The sequence below is a fragment of the Schistocerca nitens genome, chromosome 2 (genome assembly GCF_023898315.1).
Source record: "Schistocerca nitens isolate TAMUIC-IGC-003100 chromosome 2, iqSchNite1.1, whole genome shotgun sequence".
NCBI lineage: Eukaryota > Metazoa > Arthropoda > Insecta > Orthoptera > Acrididae > Schistocerca > Schistocerca nitens.
Genome location: NC_064615.1, coordinates 561,309,530 through 561,324,433, shown reverse-complemented (window position 1 = coordinate 561,324,433; position 14,904 = coordinate 561,309,530). Strand labels below are relative to the sequence as shown.

General features: G+C 44.2%; 1 protein-coding gene across 1 annotated transcript in view; it reads right to left on the bottom strand.

Moving 5' to 3' along the window:
• LOC126236602 (cytochrome b5-related protein-like) overlaps positions 1-4,740 on the bottom strand; it is a 139,873-nt gene extending 135,133 nt beyond the window's left edge. Inside the window, exon 1 of the mRNA XM_049946038.1 lies at positions 4,624-4,740. Within this exon, the coding sequence (XP_049801995.1) occupies positions 4,624-4,646 (23 nt within the window). The 5' untranslated portion in view covers positions 4,647-4,740. The remainder of the gene's footprint in view (positions 1-4,623) is intronic.
• Between the last annotated feature and the right edge of the window lie 10,164 nt (positions 4,741-14,904).

Genomic DNA, 14,904 nt, shown 5'->3' with positions numbered 1-14,904 from the left:
CTAAGGTAATTGTGTCCTGGTACTGAATGACACCTGTGTCAATTGTGTCCTGGTGCTGAATGACATCTGTGTCAAGTTTAGTTGGATGTTGGAAGTGTTCCACAACTATTCTGGATATTACACTCATACTTTCGTGTTTACATGAGGTGTATGAGAGGATGAGGTTGGGATGAGAAGGTAAAACCGAAAACAAACTACAGTGTATTAGGCCTCAAACGCAGTTTTCTGAGTTGCTGGGCTGAATGGCGAAAGTCGCGATAACGTAACCGTAACACTGGAACGCTTGGAGCTATTTCAACCAAATTTTGGGCACATGTGCCATGCAACCTGGAGAAATAGTTCTGTGGAATTAAAATATTGCTAGGGATTGGATTAGGGATAAAGGAGAGAAGCATAGCTTTGGAGCATGAAGAGATATTTCAACGAAACTTACTACCCGGACGGCTCACTATCTCAAAAAAAAAAAAAAAAAAAAAACTACGGAAGTAAGACTAGTACATCTAGGAGTGGTGCGGGGAGGAAGCGGGTAACATGTAAACGTAACCTAAAATCATCGGTATGTGTCGAGTATATAGTTTCGTTTTTTGCCAGCTGACTAATGACAGTCGCGAAAACATTTCCCCCTTGGTGGTGTGGTTACAGGTTGAAAGACAGTGAGATGTAAAAATCATAAGAACATCCTTCAAAAATAGTTTCATGTAAAAATTATTTGTTCTTGCGCTTCGAGGGGGAAATAAAGGACCCTTTTTTTTAAGTCATCAGTCTTCTTACTGATTTGATGCGAGACGCTACGAATTCCTCTCCTGTGTCAACCCCTTCATCTCAGATTAGCACCCACATCCTCAATTATTTTCTGGGTGTATTCCAAACCCCGCTTTCTCCTACAATGTTTCCTCTATAGCTCCCTCTAGTATCATGGAAGCTAATCCATGATGTCTTAACAGATGTCCTAGCATCCTGTCTTATGTATAAGCAAATTTCCTGGCCCTCCTGGATATCTGGGGGTGTTAAAACGCTGCTTCCGGGACTGAGGTGCGCCGGCCCTGGATCGAATCCTCCCGGCGGATTAACGACGAGAGTCAGTGTGTCGGCCAAACTGGATGTGGTTTTTAGGCGGTTTCCCACATCCCACCAGGTAAATACTGGGACTGTACCCAAGTCCTGCCTCAGTTACACGATTTACGAACATTCAGAACACTTTCCAGTACTTTCTTATCAATCACACTACACGCAGACAGCTGGGGTGAACACATTTCGTCCGTGCACGTAACGGGGTGACGACAGGAAGAGCATCACGCCACCCCTTAAACTAACTACGCCATATCCGTTCATAACCATGCCGATCCAGCACCAATGTGGGATAAGGGCACAAGAAAAAAAGAAGAATATAATGAAATTTCGTATTAAACGAATATTACAATGACTTTCTAAAAGATTTTGCTTTATAATTTGCCTTTTATATGTAGACTTTTAAAAACGTTTAAATAAACTAAGTTTGTTAATATGTTTCTTTGCATGGCCATCTTCCGTACCAGCTGTTAAGATCAGTTATTATTGGTTTCTCCGTCTTCTATATACATATAAACTGATCAGCCAGAACATTATGACCGCTTACCCAATAGCCCACCAATCTTTGGCACGGATAACAGTGGGTACGTGCAGTGGCATGGAAACAATGAAGCCTTCGTAGGGGGCTGGAAAGCATTGACACCACATCTGCACACACAAGTCACCTAATTCCCGTAAATTCCGGGGAGGGAGGAGACGAGCTCCGCCGCCACGTTCAATCACATCCCGGATGTGTTCCATTGGGTCCAGATCTGGCTTGTCGTGGAGGGAGGGAGGGGCAGCACATCAATTGGAGCTCGCCACTGTGTTTCTCGACCCACTCCATGACACTCTTGGCCGTGTGACGTGGCGCATTATCTTGATGAAAAATGCCACTGCCGTTGTGAAACATGATCACCATGAAGGCATGTACGTGGCCTGCAACCAGTGTACGTTACTCTTTGGCCGTCACGGTGTCATACACGAACTGCACTGCGCCCTTTAATGCCAGCGTGAAATGTTCCCCAGAGCATAATGGAGCTGTCGCCAGCTTGTCTCCGTCCGGCAGTACAGGTGTCAAGGAGCTGTTCCCTAGGAAGATGACAGATTCGCGCCCTCCCATCGGCATGATGAAGAAGGAGTAGAGGTTCATGACACCATGCAATGCTCTGTCACTGCGTCAACGTCCAGTGTCGATGGTCACGTCCATTTCAGTCGTAATTGCCGATGTGGTGGTGATAACATTGACACATGCATGGGTCGTCTGCTGCGGAGGCCTATCGTTAGGAATGTTCGGTGCACTGCGTGTTCAGATGCACTTGTACTCTGCCCAGCATTAAAGTTTGATGTTAGTTTCGCCACAGTTCGCCCCCTGTCCTGTTTTACCAGTCTGCCCAGCCTACGACGTCCGACATCTGTAATGAAGGGGGTCGCCCAACCCCGCGAGTCCTGCGCGTGATTTAACCTTGGTTTCGTCACGTGTTGAAGGCAAACACCACATAACTCCTCGAACACACAAATTGTCCACTTTCGGAAACCCTCGTGCCGGGCCACCGGACCATAACTCAGATAGATCACGCGCTTTCCCCATTCTACACATGGACAGCACGCTCACATACTACGTGCAGCGTGCGTGTGTCTGACTAGCAGTTATTCCTCGCCAGGTGACGCTGCTATTTCCTGGACGGGTTTAGATCGGTAGTAGGTTCAAATGGCCCTGAGCACTATGGGACTTTACATCTGTGGTCATCAGTCCCCTAGAACTTAGAACTACTTAAACCTAACTAACCTAAGGACATCACACACAGCCATGCCCGAGGCAGGATTCGAACCTGCGACCGCAGCAGTCACGCGGTTCCGGACTGAGCGCCTAGAACCGCACGGCCACCGCTGCCGGCTCGGTAGTAGGTCGCTGGTCATAATGTTCTGGCTCAGCAGTATATATAAGAGACATAACACAGTAAGTAAAGAGTAAAGAGCACATCAGTTTTATAAACGAAAATGCTAATTTTAATCTAAAACAACCAAAATGTACAAACATATGTATCCAATTTTCAGAATAACCACAGCAGATGCTTTATATATAAAAGCGAAACTCGTCTGATGTAAAAGTCTCTTTAATTCAATTGCGATAAGGTTAAGACGGAGAAACCAACACCAACTGAAACTGCGTTCGTTCTCACACTATAGACAGATCTATTTTTCTATCTAATAGGAGTGTGAGATAAACATGCTGCCGGCATCACCGAGTAATCAGCCCCTACGTTATCGAAGGACTAAACCGGTTCATATTTCATGGTGCAGTCTTGCAGTTGCAGGATGCCAGTCTAACGGCTCCCACGAGAAAAAAAAAGTATTTCCAGTTTTTCTTCTAATTACCACCCAAATATAAAAATTTAAAATCGTGTCATAATGGCAGGTGAATAAGACGGACAACCAGTTGTAATATATTTTTTTGCAACTGGTTGACTGTCTTATTTACCTGTTATTCCGTAACCGTTACTGAAATACAGCCATGCTCAAAATATCCCGTCATAATCTACTTATTATGAGGTACAATCTTATGTTAATGTTTTAACACATCAGGGGAAGTATTGCACTTGAAATTTTGTGTATTTCTGGAGGCAACCCAACTCAATTACCCAGATTATTTTCACCCAGATTTGAGAATGCGAGCACTTAGCGATTTCCAACAAACTTTGCACAGTTCCAAACCTTTCTCTCGCTGACGCCCCTCTCGCAACGACGAAAGGAGAAAGGTTTATTGCTTATTATATTTTCACTGTTCATATAGTAAATTTTTCAGCATCAAGCATGACGTTCTAATATATATTACTTCTTTACTACTAATTCTATTCGTAACACATTTTGCAGACAGTATCAATATATACAACTTAATGTACCACTCAATTGTATTATTCTGCGACACATAGTTCAGGAGTTATGACGTCATAAACACTGAGATACGTAAAAAACTAGCTTTTACTTCAAACGGAGCGCGTATTACCCGAACTGTACTCATCCAGTCCTTGATAAAGAGAGCACTTAGCGACTTTCAGCAAACTTTACACATGATTTCAAACTTATTTCTAATTATCGCTTACATGCTTAATGTCAGATATTTAACACATTATCTCCTTTGTAAAGTAATCAGACATGGGACATCGATTCTTCTAAGGCATCGGTGTTAGGGTTTACTGCTTCATACTAAAAGACTGTCACGCTCATCGTAGAACTACACGAATGTTTCCTACAACATACATACTTGAAATTTTTGTCTTGACTACGTTCCTATGAGCTTACTCACTGAGCGTTTATACACTGACACGTTCCTCGACTGCCACCAGCAATCTCGCTATAGAATTACAAATAACAATAACATCTAGTGCTACTCACAGTGTGAAGAATAAACTAAGCACCAAAGGGAATTCGACGTTTTACCCGGTAAGCTGTATGGAAAGAACTGCTTCAATGTCTTGTATTATTTGACGGCAACTTTGTTTCAGGCGCCTACGAAATCAGACTTTAAATTCCTGTTGACGATATCAAATATTCTAAAAGTCCGTAGACACTTACCGAATCTCCACGATCGGTCCCATAGAACTCGCGTGCCAAACTCTTGGGTTCGCCTCTAAACTACCTCTTCTAGGTCATTGCGTAAGCGTTACGTGTTGTCAAGGCATGAGAACGAACCGGCCGGCGCGCAAAGCGGAAGCAAAGCCCACAGTCTGCTGTGTCATGCTACCTTAGTTAAGCGCCAGCGTTAGTTATTTGTCAACAAAAATCACTGAAAATGACGATGATAACGCTACCTGTAAAGAGAAATATTAGTCGATTATCTTGCACATTTGCAGAAATATGATAGGATTAAGTATAAAATTTTGTTGTTTATTCAGTTCACTTTATGTAGTTGGCAACGTGAGTTAGTTAATGTCAAGGACATCGTCATCTGAAGATCTGGTTCTCGGTCTCTTGTAGCTAGCTCACCGGAGTCATATACAGTCTTCCACACAATTCTCGCAGTTTGTAATTGTAATGTATGTCCTGACCGCGTATGTCTACATTTCGTGCTTATCATAAAGTTTTCTCTTCATTTCCAAAAAAAAATTTAGCAGAAAAAAATCTTATTCAGTCTGCAGACCCAATGTTTCTCACACAGCCAAAAGAAAGTCGTATTACCCGCATGGATATTTTAGCGAATGGTTTCGTTTTTGCGTTCTAATGAGTAAAGAATACGTAATGACATAGAACCAAAGGAACACCTCACGTTCATTATGTTGTGTGTGCCAACCAGTGTTAGAAGAAAAAAAAACAAGTGAGGAAATATTTCACTTATCAAACTTTCGATATATAATGAGTGAGCATTGCCAGACAGTGTGGCCGAGCGGTTCTAGGCGCTACAGTCTGGAACCGCGCACCTGCTACGGTCGCAGGTTCGAATCCTGCCTCGGTCATGGATGTGTGTGATGTCCTTAGGTTAGTTAGGTTTAAGTAGTTATAAGTTCTAGGGGACTGATGACCTCAGCAGTTAAGTCCCATAGTGCTCCGAGCCATTTGAACCATTTTTTTGAGTGAGCATTGATTTAGAATTTCGAACAAATTACAGTCTGAAAACCTGTTCCAGTTACCGAAGTACAGTCTATCTTCCTCTTCTTTTTGTCTGCATTCCACTAGAGCCTGAAACGATCTAGAACAGTTAGAGAACAAAGTAGTTTATACTCAGAAGTGGCCAACACAAAAAGCACCACGTCCTACGTTTAAAAAAACACGGTTAAGGAATGGAAACTAAAATGTGAACTCAAAGTGTTCTACTCAATATTTGAATCAATTTTTTTCATCCATTTGCAGATTTTCATCCTTTTGCAGATACGAATGCATTACCTTAGATCGCAAGAATGCTACCCGTTCTTTACTTCTTCCCAGATTTATTTCTCTTTATTTTTAACGAACTAGACCTCTACCACATAATCTCTGTTTGTCCATCATGGACAAGGAACATTGGCTGGTTAAGTAATTGCCAATGTCAATGAAATTCTCCAACATCCATGTAAGTTAAGATGTTATTTTATATCATTTTACTGCCATAAATCCCTGGATGTTGTGAATTCAATCGTTTCACTAATGCTTCATTCGAAGTTACATGACATTTTTGTTTATTTGGAGATATGCATACGGGCGTGAAGATGGCATAGTGGAATGCTGAAACTGGTAGCTTTCAAAATAAAATAAAATAACACCTAAAGTTACACGCCTGTTGGAGAATTTCATTGACATTGATGTCTACCACATCAAGTCGGTTGCTGTAACTTACCGCTCATTTTGTATAATGGCCAATACAAACACACTTCACTGACTCTCGGAAACTGAATGGAGAGGTACGGAAGCATATGCCAATACTAGACAGTTTAACAATAAAAGTCTGCTGAAAACGAATGTGTTGGGGAGGCAGAGTGAATACAGAAAGTACATAGGGTACCACCAACTTGCATAAAACGACAATTCAGTTCACACTGTGCATGTATACACATACTGTGCGTGAAGAAATCTTTGGCACCCTGTCTGTAGCTCATCACAAATTTAAACCATACTTCTGCAAGGAATTGCCTTGCAGTGCACAGTGCAGAGCATCAAGGTATTGAACCAAATTTCCTGGCAAATTAAATCTTTGTTTCGGACCGGAACTCGAACCTGGGATCTTTGCCTTGCGAGGTCAAATGCTGTACGGACTGAGCTGCTCAAGCCACAGTCAAGACCACCCCCCCCACCCCCCCCCCCCTCCTTTACTTCCCCCAGTACCCCTCGTCGCGTACCTTCTGGGCTTTACAAATACAAATGTTCCGCATATCTTGCGGAACTAGCACTCCTGGAAGAAAGGACTCTGTGGAGACATGTCTTAGCCACACCTAGGAGATTGCGTTCAGAATGGATTTTCACTCTGCAGCGAAGTGTGCGCTGGTTTGGAATTTCTTGACACAAAAGCTTTGTGCTGAACCGTTTGAATGGAGTTCGCGGGTGGGGGGGGGGGGGTGGAGAAGTGGGGGAGAAGGGGGGAGAAGGGGGGGGGGAAGCCATGAGCCATGCTTGGGTAGCTCTGTCAGCTGAACACTTGCCCATGAAAGGTGAAGGTTCGAGTTTCACATACCAGTCCGTCACACAATTTCAGTCTGCACGGAAATTTCAAAACAGCGCACAATTCGCTGTAGAGCGGAAATTCATTCTGGAAACGGTATTGCGCGAACGTTACCCAGCAGCAGGTTCTTATATGGCAGATGTGCAAAGATCTGCACTTCCCAAACGATTCACTTTATTTAGTTATCGTTTTCTCTGTATTTTACTATTATTTTTTAATTTCCTAAGGCTTATTCTTTCATTCTCTACTTCCCTTGAGTATAAGCCCACACAGGTTGACAGATATGCACGTGCAAAATCTAACGAAATTTCCAGTTCCTTTTTTTTGCCAGTTTTAAGCGAGGAATTTTCATTTAAGAGCGCCTGCAAAGAATCTCTTCACACATTTAAGACTGGAAGGGTTCTAAAAATCCTCCGATTCTCATTGGGACTTCTCAGAACTTAGTTTGTTCTTCAAGACTTACGGAAAGATTACTTACCAAGCCAACTTCGATAAACAACTTCTGGTGAACAGGAGGCAAGACTCAGATACGGGTAACTGAGTGGTAAAATTTTCGAACACCGTTTTTTTTTTTCTTATACTGCGACAACAAGCTCTTCACTGTTCTAACATCTAGAAAAACTGACTACGGACGTGAAGAGTTGCAACATACATCGGTGATTGATATTTGTTATTAGGCACTGGAAATAACGAGATTGTAAACCCAAGTCAACTATGTTCTGCTGGTATTGCAGCCACCAAAAGACAGAGTCATAGTCTACTCGGCGCAGCAGGAATCATTAAGATGATACAGTGTGCATGACAGGCGATGAGCAACACGTGTGCCGCTCAATTCTAGCCACGGAAGAAAGCTTTGCCAGTGGAAACGAGTTATACCAAAGGAGGTGCGTGGCTTCCTTGGCAGTCCTGCTTAACGCTGCTAAGGGAGGGAGAGTCTGCAGTACGTCCTCCAACATTGTAACATCGATTTACAGATAATCAGAGGGCATTATTCTTTGAGGAAGAGTTCATTAGTAGCATGCAATGTTACAGTGCACTTGTTTTTATTAAGAGTTAGAACACGATATAACTCCTCATCATCAAGTTCTGTCGCTGCAACCATTCTCCACTATTTTGTGCTGTTCTATTCGCTTCTTGATAATTTTTGGAAATTTGTTACACACCATACATCTTCCACAGTTTTCCTTCTTCACCTCCCCTGTATTTCTTTCCCAATCTTTTCCTTATCGTATCCTTCAAAAGCTTATTGTATCTTAATAAATGCCCGAAGAGTTTTGTTTTCCTCTTTGGGCTATTGCTATGAGATTTCTCTTCTCAATGACGTGTTTCAGAACAACTTAATCGGGTTTCCTTACTGTACAGCTGTTGGTTTTCATTACCCTTCTACAAAGTCATGTTCCATCGCTACCAAGCGCTTTCTGTTTGTCATCAACAGTGTCCAGATTTCACAGGCATACAGTGGAACGCTCCAGATGAATGTCTTGAGAAAATGTTTCTCTTTTTATGTGCTGTTCACCAGTAGTTGACTTAGTTTATTGAAAGTACGTTTATATATTGTAGTTTATACACTACTGGCCATTAAAATTGCTACACCACAATGATGACGTGCTACAGACGCGAAATTTAACCGACAGGAATAAGATGCTGTGATATGCAAATGATTAGCTTTTCAGAGCATTCACACAATGTTGGCGCCGGTGGCGACACCTACAATGTGCTGACATGAGGAAAGTTTCCAACCGATTTCTCATACACAAACAGCGGTTGACCGGCGTTCCCTGGTGAAACGTTGTTGTGATGCCTCGTGTAAGGAGGAGAAATGCGCACCACCACGATTCCGACTTTGATAAAGGTCGGATTGTAGCCTATCGCGATTGCGGTTTATCGTATCGCGACATTGCTGCTCGCGTAGGTCTAGATCCAATGACTGTTAGCACAATATGGAATCGGTGAGTTCAGGAGGGTAATACGGAACGCCGTGCTGGATTCCAACGGCCTCGTATCACTAGCAGTCGAGATGACAGGCATCTTATCCGCATAGCTGTAACGGATCGTGCAGTCACGTCTCGATCCCTGAGACAACATATGGGGACGTTTGCAAGACAACAACCATCTGCACGAACAGTTCGACGACGTTTGCAGCAGCATCAACTATCAGCTCGGAGACCATGGCTGCGGTTACCCTTGACGCTGCATCACAGACAGGAGCGCTTGCGATGGTGTACTCAAGGACGAACCTGGGTGCACGAATGGCAAAAAGTCATTTTTTCGGATGAATCCAGGTTCATTTTACAGCATCATGATGATCGCATCCGTATTTGGCGACATCGCGGTGAACGCACATTGGAAGCGTGTTTTCGTCATCGCCATACTGGCGTATCACCCGGCGTGATGGTATGGGGTGACATTGGATACACGTCTGGTCACCTCTTGTTCGCACTGACGGCACTTTGAACAGTGGACGTTACATTTCAGATGTGTTACGACCTGTGGCTCTACCCTTCATTCTATCCCTGCGAAACCCTACATTTCAGCAAAATAATGCTCGACCGCATGTTGCAGGTCCTGTACGGGCATTTCTGGATACAGAAAATGTTCGACTGCTGCCCTGGCCAGCACATTCTTCAGATCTCTCACCAACTGAAAACGTCTGGTCAATGGTGGCCGAGCAACTGGCTCGTCACAATAAGCCAGTCACTACTCTTAATGAACTGTGGTATCGTGTTGAAGCTGCATGGGCAGCTGTACCTGTACACGGCATCCAAGCTCTGTTTGCCTCAATGGCCAGGCGTATCAAAGCCGTTATTATGGCCAGAGGTGGTTGTTCTGGGTACTGATTTCTCAGGATCTATGCACCCAAATTGCGTGAAAATGTAATCACATGTCAGTTCTAGTATACTATATTTGTCCAATGAATACCCGTTTATCATCTGTATTTCTTCTTGGTGTAGCAATTTTAATGGCCAGTAGTGTAGTAACCGAATTGTGTGTGTATCTGATCATTCGGCATAACTTAAAACTACAGTGATAATATTGTGTGGAAGATTTAACGACGTTCGTTAATTGAGATGTATCTAATCTGAGGCAACACTATCTATGAAGCTCTGCTGTATCTTACTCTCTGTAATAGTCTTGATGCCGACTTTACATTGTTTTTTCTCATCGACTGGTAACAGGGTAATCACGTGAGTTTCGTTTGCGCATGTTGGTGCCATTTGTTATTTTCACTGTCCCATCATTCGCAATTTTAATAATAATTCAGGGTCCATAAATTTGTTTCCCTTGTTTGTAGTAGCTCCTTCCTTTCACCATCTGCCTTGATTTAAAAATGCAGTTCACTGAGGTGTTAACAACGATTTGTTTATTGATTTATCTGATAACGCAGCGATCGAGCGATAATTGCTATACTGCAAATCAGTTTAATATTAAAATCGAACATGCATCTTTAAGTAAAGTTGTCCGCTTTTCATATTAAGGTGAACGCTACGTGTGGACAGTTAATTTTCATATTTTTACTCGTCATCAGAAAGGTCATCTAAATGAGATCGCGATCAGAGACAATGGTTTCACTTTCTGATTTTAACAAACAATTTAAATGCTAATGGCAAAATGCAATAAGCTCAGAGTTTTCTATGTTTTTTTGTTAAAATGGCCATCTCTCTCAATAAATTACAAAGGAATATTAACTGAAATAAATCATACAGCTTTCACAAGAGGATGGTACAAATTCTTTTCCTGATCTCCATCCTATATTACAGTCTTCTGTAATAAACGTGCCTAAACAATGTGATTTGTCAAATTTTTTCTATTTTATTTCTTTCAATTTTGATGACGAGTTTCTTCCTCATTATTGATTTGCTACCACAAATTTGGATTTTTGCAGATTTATTTTAAGTTTACAGTTTTTTCATTATTGCTTAAAATTTAGCAAGTATAATCTGCACTTTTCCAGTACCAGCTATCAAGGTAACATCATTAGAAAATCTAGCGCGTCACATGGGAATTCCGATCGCTTTAACCCCAGATGTTTTTCCTTTGAAGATCCTCATAGCGTTTTCGATGAAAAGCCTAAACAAATGAGGGGATAATAAGCATCCTTCACTTCCTGCTTTTCTAATTATGACTTCAGAGTGTTCTCTGTTATTCTCTGTACTTACATCTGTATTTGTTTAATACTGTTTTTCTACCTTTCCAGTCTAAGAGTATATCATCCATCAAGCGCCGATTACTCGGTAGGATCGAGGTTCAAATATCTCGTTGATTCAGGTTTTCTGTACAGTCTTTCTAAAAGGTTACGCCCAGTTTCCTGTCTAATACTTGACCAATCTGTGGTAAGGCTTTGTGTCCAACAACCGTGTTATCGAAGGAATATTCATTTCTAACAGTGTTCTTCCTTTCTTCGAATTAACAGGTAGGGCAGGAATTCTAGTTACGCAAAGTCTGCGTTTGCTGCGCATATCTTTCTGTGGGCATACAGAGCTCCACATTTATTACTTTAAGACCACAGATCTACAGATACGACAACCTCGACGGTTGTGGACATCACTGCGCTCGTGCAGTAAGTTATTATTTCAACCTACAAATTATGCTCTGACTTGGAAACGATATCTTCTACGTCAAAATGTTCGCGAATGGACTGACCAACTCATTCTTCCAACCCGGATCCCACAGTGTTCTTCGGATTACACATGACACTTAGTTCTATGTTATATGAACTATTGCTCAGACTGGAGCCACTGCGTAATGACATAATCAAACGTACACACAATGACACTAATTTGAACATAAATTCTTTCTCTATAATTGTATTTCGTTCTTCATTACCGAGCGAGATGGCGCTGTAGTTGGCACACTGGACTCGCATTCGGGAGGACGATGGTTCAAACACGCGAAGTTTTCTGTGATTTCACTAAATCTCTCCAGGCAGATGCCGGGATGGTTCCATCGAAAGGGCTCGGCCGATTTCCTTCCCCATCCTTGAAACATTTCAAGTTTGTGCTCTTTCTCTCATGCGCTCGATGTCGACAGGGCGTTAAACCCTAATTTTCCTTCCTTCCTTCTTCGTGCTTTATTCACACTATTATACTTCTAAAGTGCAATAAACATACATTGTTACACAGTAAAGATGGGCGCACAGCTGTCACTTAACAGTTCACTAAACTAGTCCGCGCTGGGTCGTCGTAAAGTTGTAACATACATCAGCAAAAGATAGTCCGTAATCACGCAACTCCGTCAGCATCCTTTTATTCGCAATCCAGAGAGTTGTCCAAGCGAGATCAAATAAGCAGCCCGATCACGCATGTACAGTGTCAGCAACGAAGATGTTAGAGCACAGCATGATACGAAGAGAAGTTCATGCTGGCAAGGCGGCTGGTTTTATTTCCTGCATGACGCCAGAGACCAGGTTCACTTGATTGCTCAAGGGCGCATTTTATCGGTCCAGATGAAGTCTTTGCCAGTGTATATCACATCTGTGTCTAGGAACACAGATATAGCACATACTTTGTCATGCGCCGTTGCCAGTTTGTTTTCCGTCCTGTTTATATGCTGGACATCGAGGTTTTGCTATCTTCGGACTTCGATCGTAACTCATTTAAAATGGATAGTGTACTGGCTGATTACGAGGGCAAGCTGAAAACTAATGCCTCCTTATTTTTTATGTGAAAACTGTTGTGTCTAGAAAAGACAGCCTAGACACAATGAGAGGAAGCCGAAAGGCACGCGCTTAAACTCACGCAGGCTGGCGTGAGGTCTGAAACAGGATACGTAATGAATGCTATGAAAAAAGTACGTAGCTTCTGGAATACTTAACTTTAATCCACATTTGTAGAACATCGCTCTTGATGATACATGCTTCACAATATTAATTATCAATTGAATACGGCGCCTTGCTAGGTCGTAGCAAATGTAGCTGAAGGCTATGCTAACTATCGTCTCGGCAAATGAGAGCGTAGTTTTCAGTGAACCGTTCCTTGCAAAGTCGGCTGTACAACTGGGCGAGTGCCAGGACGTCTCTCTAGACCTGCCGTGTGGTGGCGCTCGGTCTGCAATTACTGACAGTGGCGACACGCGGGTCCGGCGTATACTAATGGACCGCGGCCGATTTAAAGGCTACCACCTAGCAAGTGTGGTGTCTGGCGGTGACACCACATTCCTCCCCCGCAAATCGGCGAACGGTGGTGTTATAAGGCTTCCGCCCGCCGTGGGGAGGACCCCATGTTGACGTATGCGACGAGGTGGGGAGCCTAACAACAGGCGAGGCTGTGCCACCCGCACCTGGCCATTCGGTCCGAGGGGAGCTAGGAAACGCCTGAAAACCTAGTCCAAGGTGCACGCCAACATGCGGTGTATGCGCCCGTAAAGAGACAGGAGGGGCCGAAGATTCGACCTCCATCGGGGCGGGGCAGCCGCCGGTTGAAGACGACATCTGGTCCGGAGCGGGCAAAAGTTCCATGTCGGAGGACAGCTGGTCACGGGAAGCGATCGGCGGCGCGTGACCCAGGGAGGCGCCAGGCGGTTGCAGCGAAGCGTCCACTGCGGGCGGCGCCGGCGGGAGAACAGGCGGCGGCGGCGGCGGCGGCGCGTCGCCATGTGGCAAAATGGAAGGCAGCGTCGGTAACGCCTGGGGATGAGGCGAGCCAGGAGATGGGTCCCCAGGGCGCTGAACGGACGGCACCGTCGCTGAAAGCAGACGGGGAGCGGCAGAACCCGTGCGACGACAGAGGCGCAGCTGATTGAGATGCCGACGCACCTCACCAGAGGCCCCCAAAACCAGATACATAGCGCGGCCGAGGCAGCGAAGAATGCGCCCAGCGAGCCAACGCCGTGAACCGCGATAGTTGCGATAGTATACAACGTCGCCTGGAGCAAAAGCAGGCGTCTGCCGCTGCACAGGAACCTGATGCGGCGGATGCAGCAAAGACATCAAGGTTCGATGAGGACGACCGTGGAGCAACTCAGCCGGCGAGCGACCATCTCGGGGCTGAGAGCGATACGAGGACAAAAAGAGCAACAACGCGTCCTCCCGAAAATGCGACTCTTTCAACTTCAACATCTGGGACTTGAAAGTCCGGACCAATCATTCAGCGGCACCGTTTGACTGAGGCGAAAACGGCGCGGATGTCAGATGTTGAATACCATTGGCCTTGCAGAATGACTAAAATTCTGCGGACATGAATTGTGGGCTATTGTCGGAAACAATAGTCTGTGGAAGGCCTTCAATGCAAAAGATAGCCGATAACGCTTGGATGGTGGCAGATGACGTCGTGGAAGACATCCTGACAACAAAAGGAAAATTACTGAATGAATCGACCAGAACCAACCATCGAGCATTCCAAAATGGACCAGCAAAATCTATGTGTAAGCGTTGCCAACAGGAAGTGGCTTTCGGCCTTGCAAAGAATTTCCGCGGGGGTGCGGATTGTTGTTCGACACACGCCATGCAAGATGAGCACATATTCGTAATCGCAGCATCGATTCCGAACCAAGTACAGTGCTGACGAGCAAGTTGTTTCGTTCGCACTATACCCCAATGTCCTTGGTGGAGAAGCCGTAAGACAGAGGACTGTAACGAACGTGGGACCACGACCCTGGACTGATCATTATCAGAACGCAACAGCAAAACACCACGTCGAACAAAAAGTCTCTCCTTGTGAGCAAAAAATCGGCGAACCAACGGATCCTCGATCCGTGACTTTGACAAGGGCCGTTGCGTAGCAACAAAACGC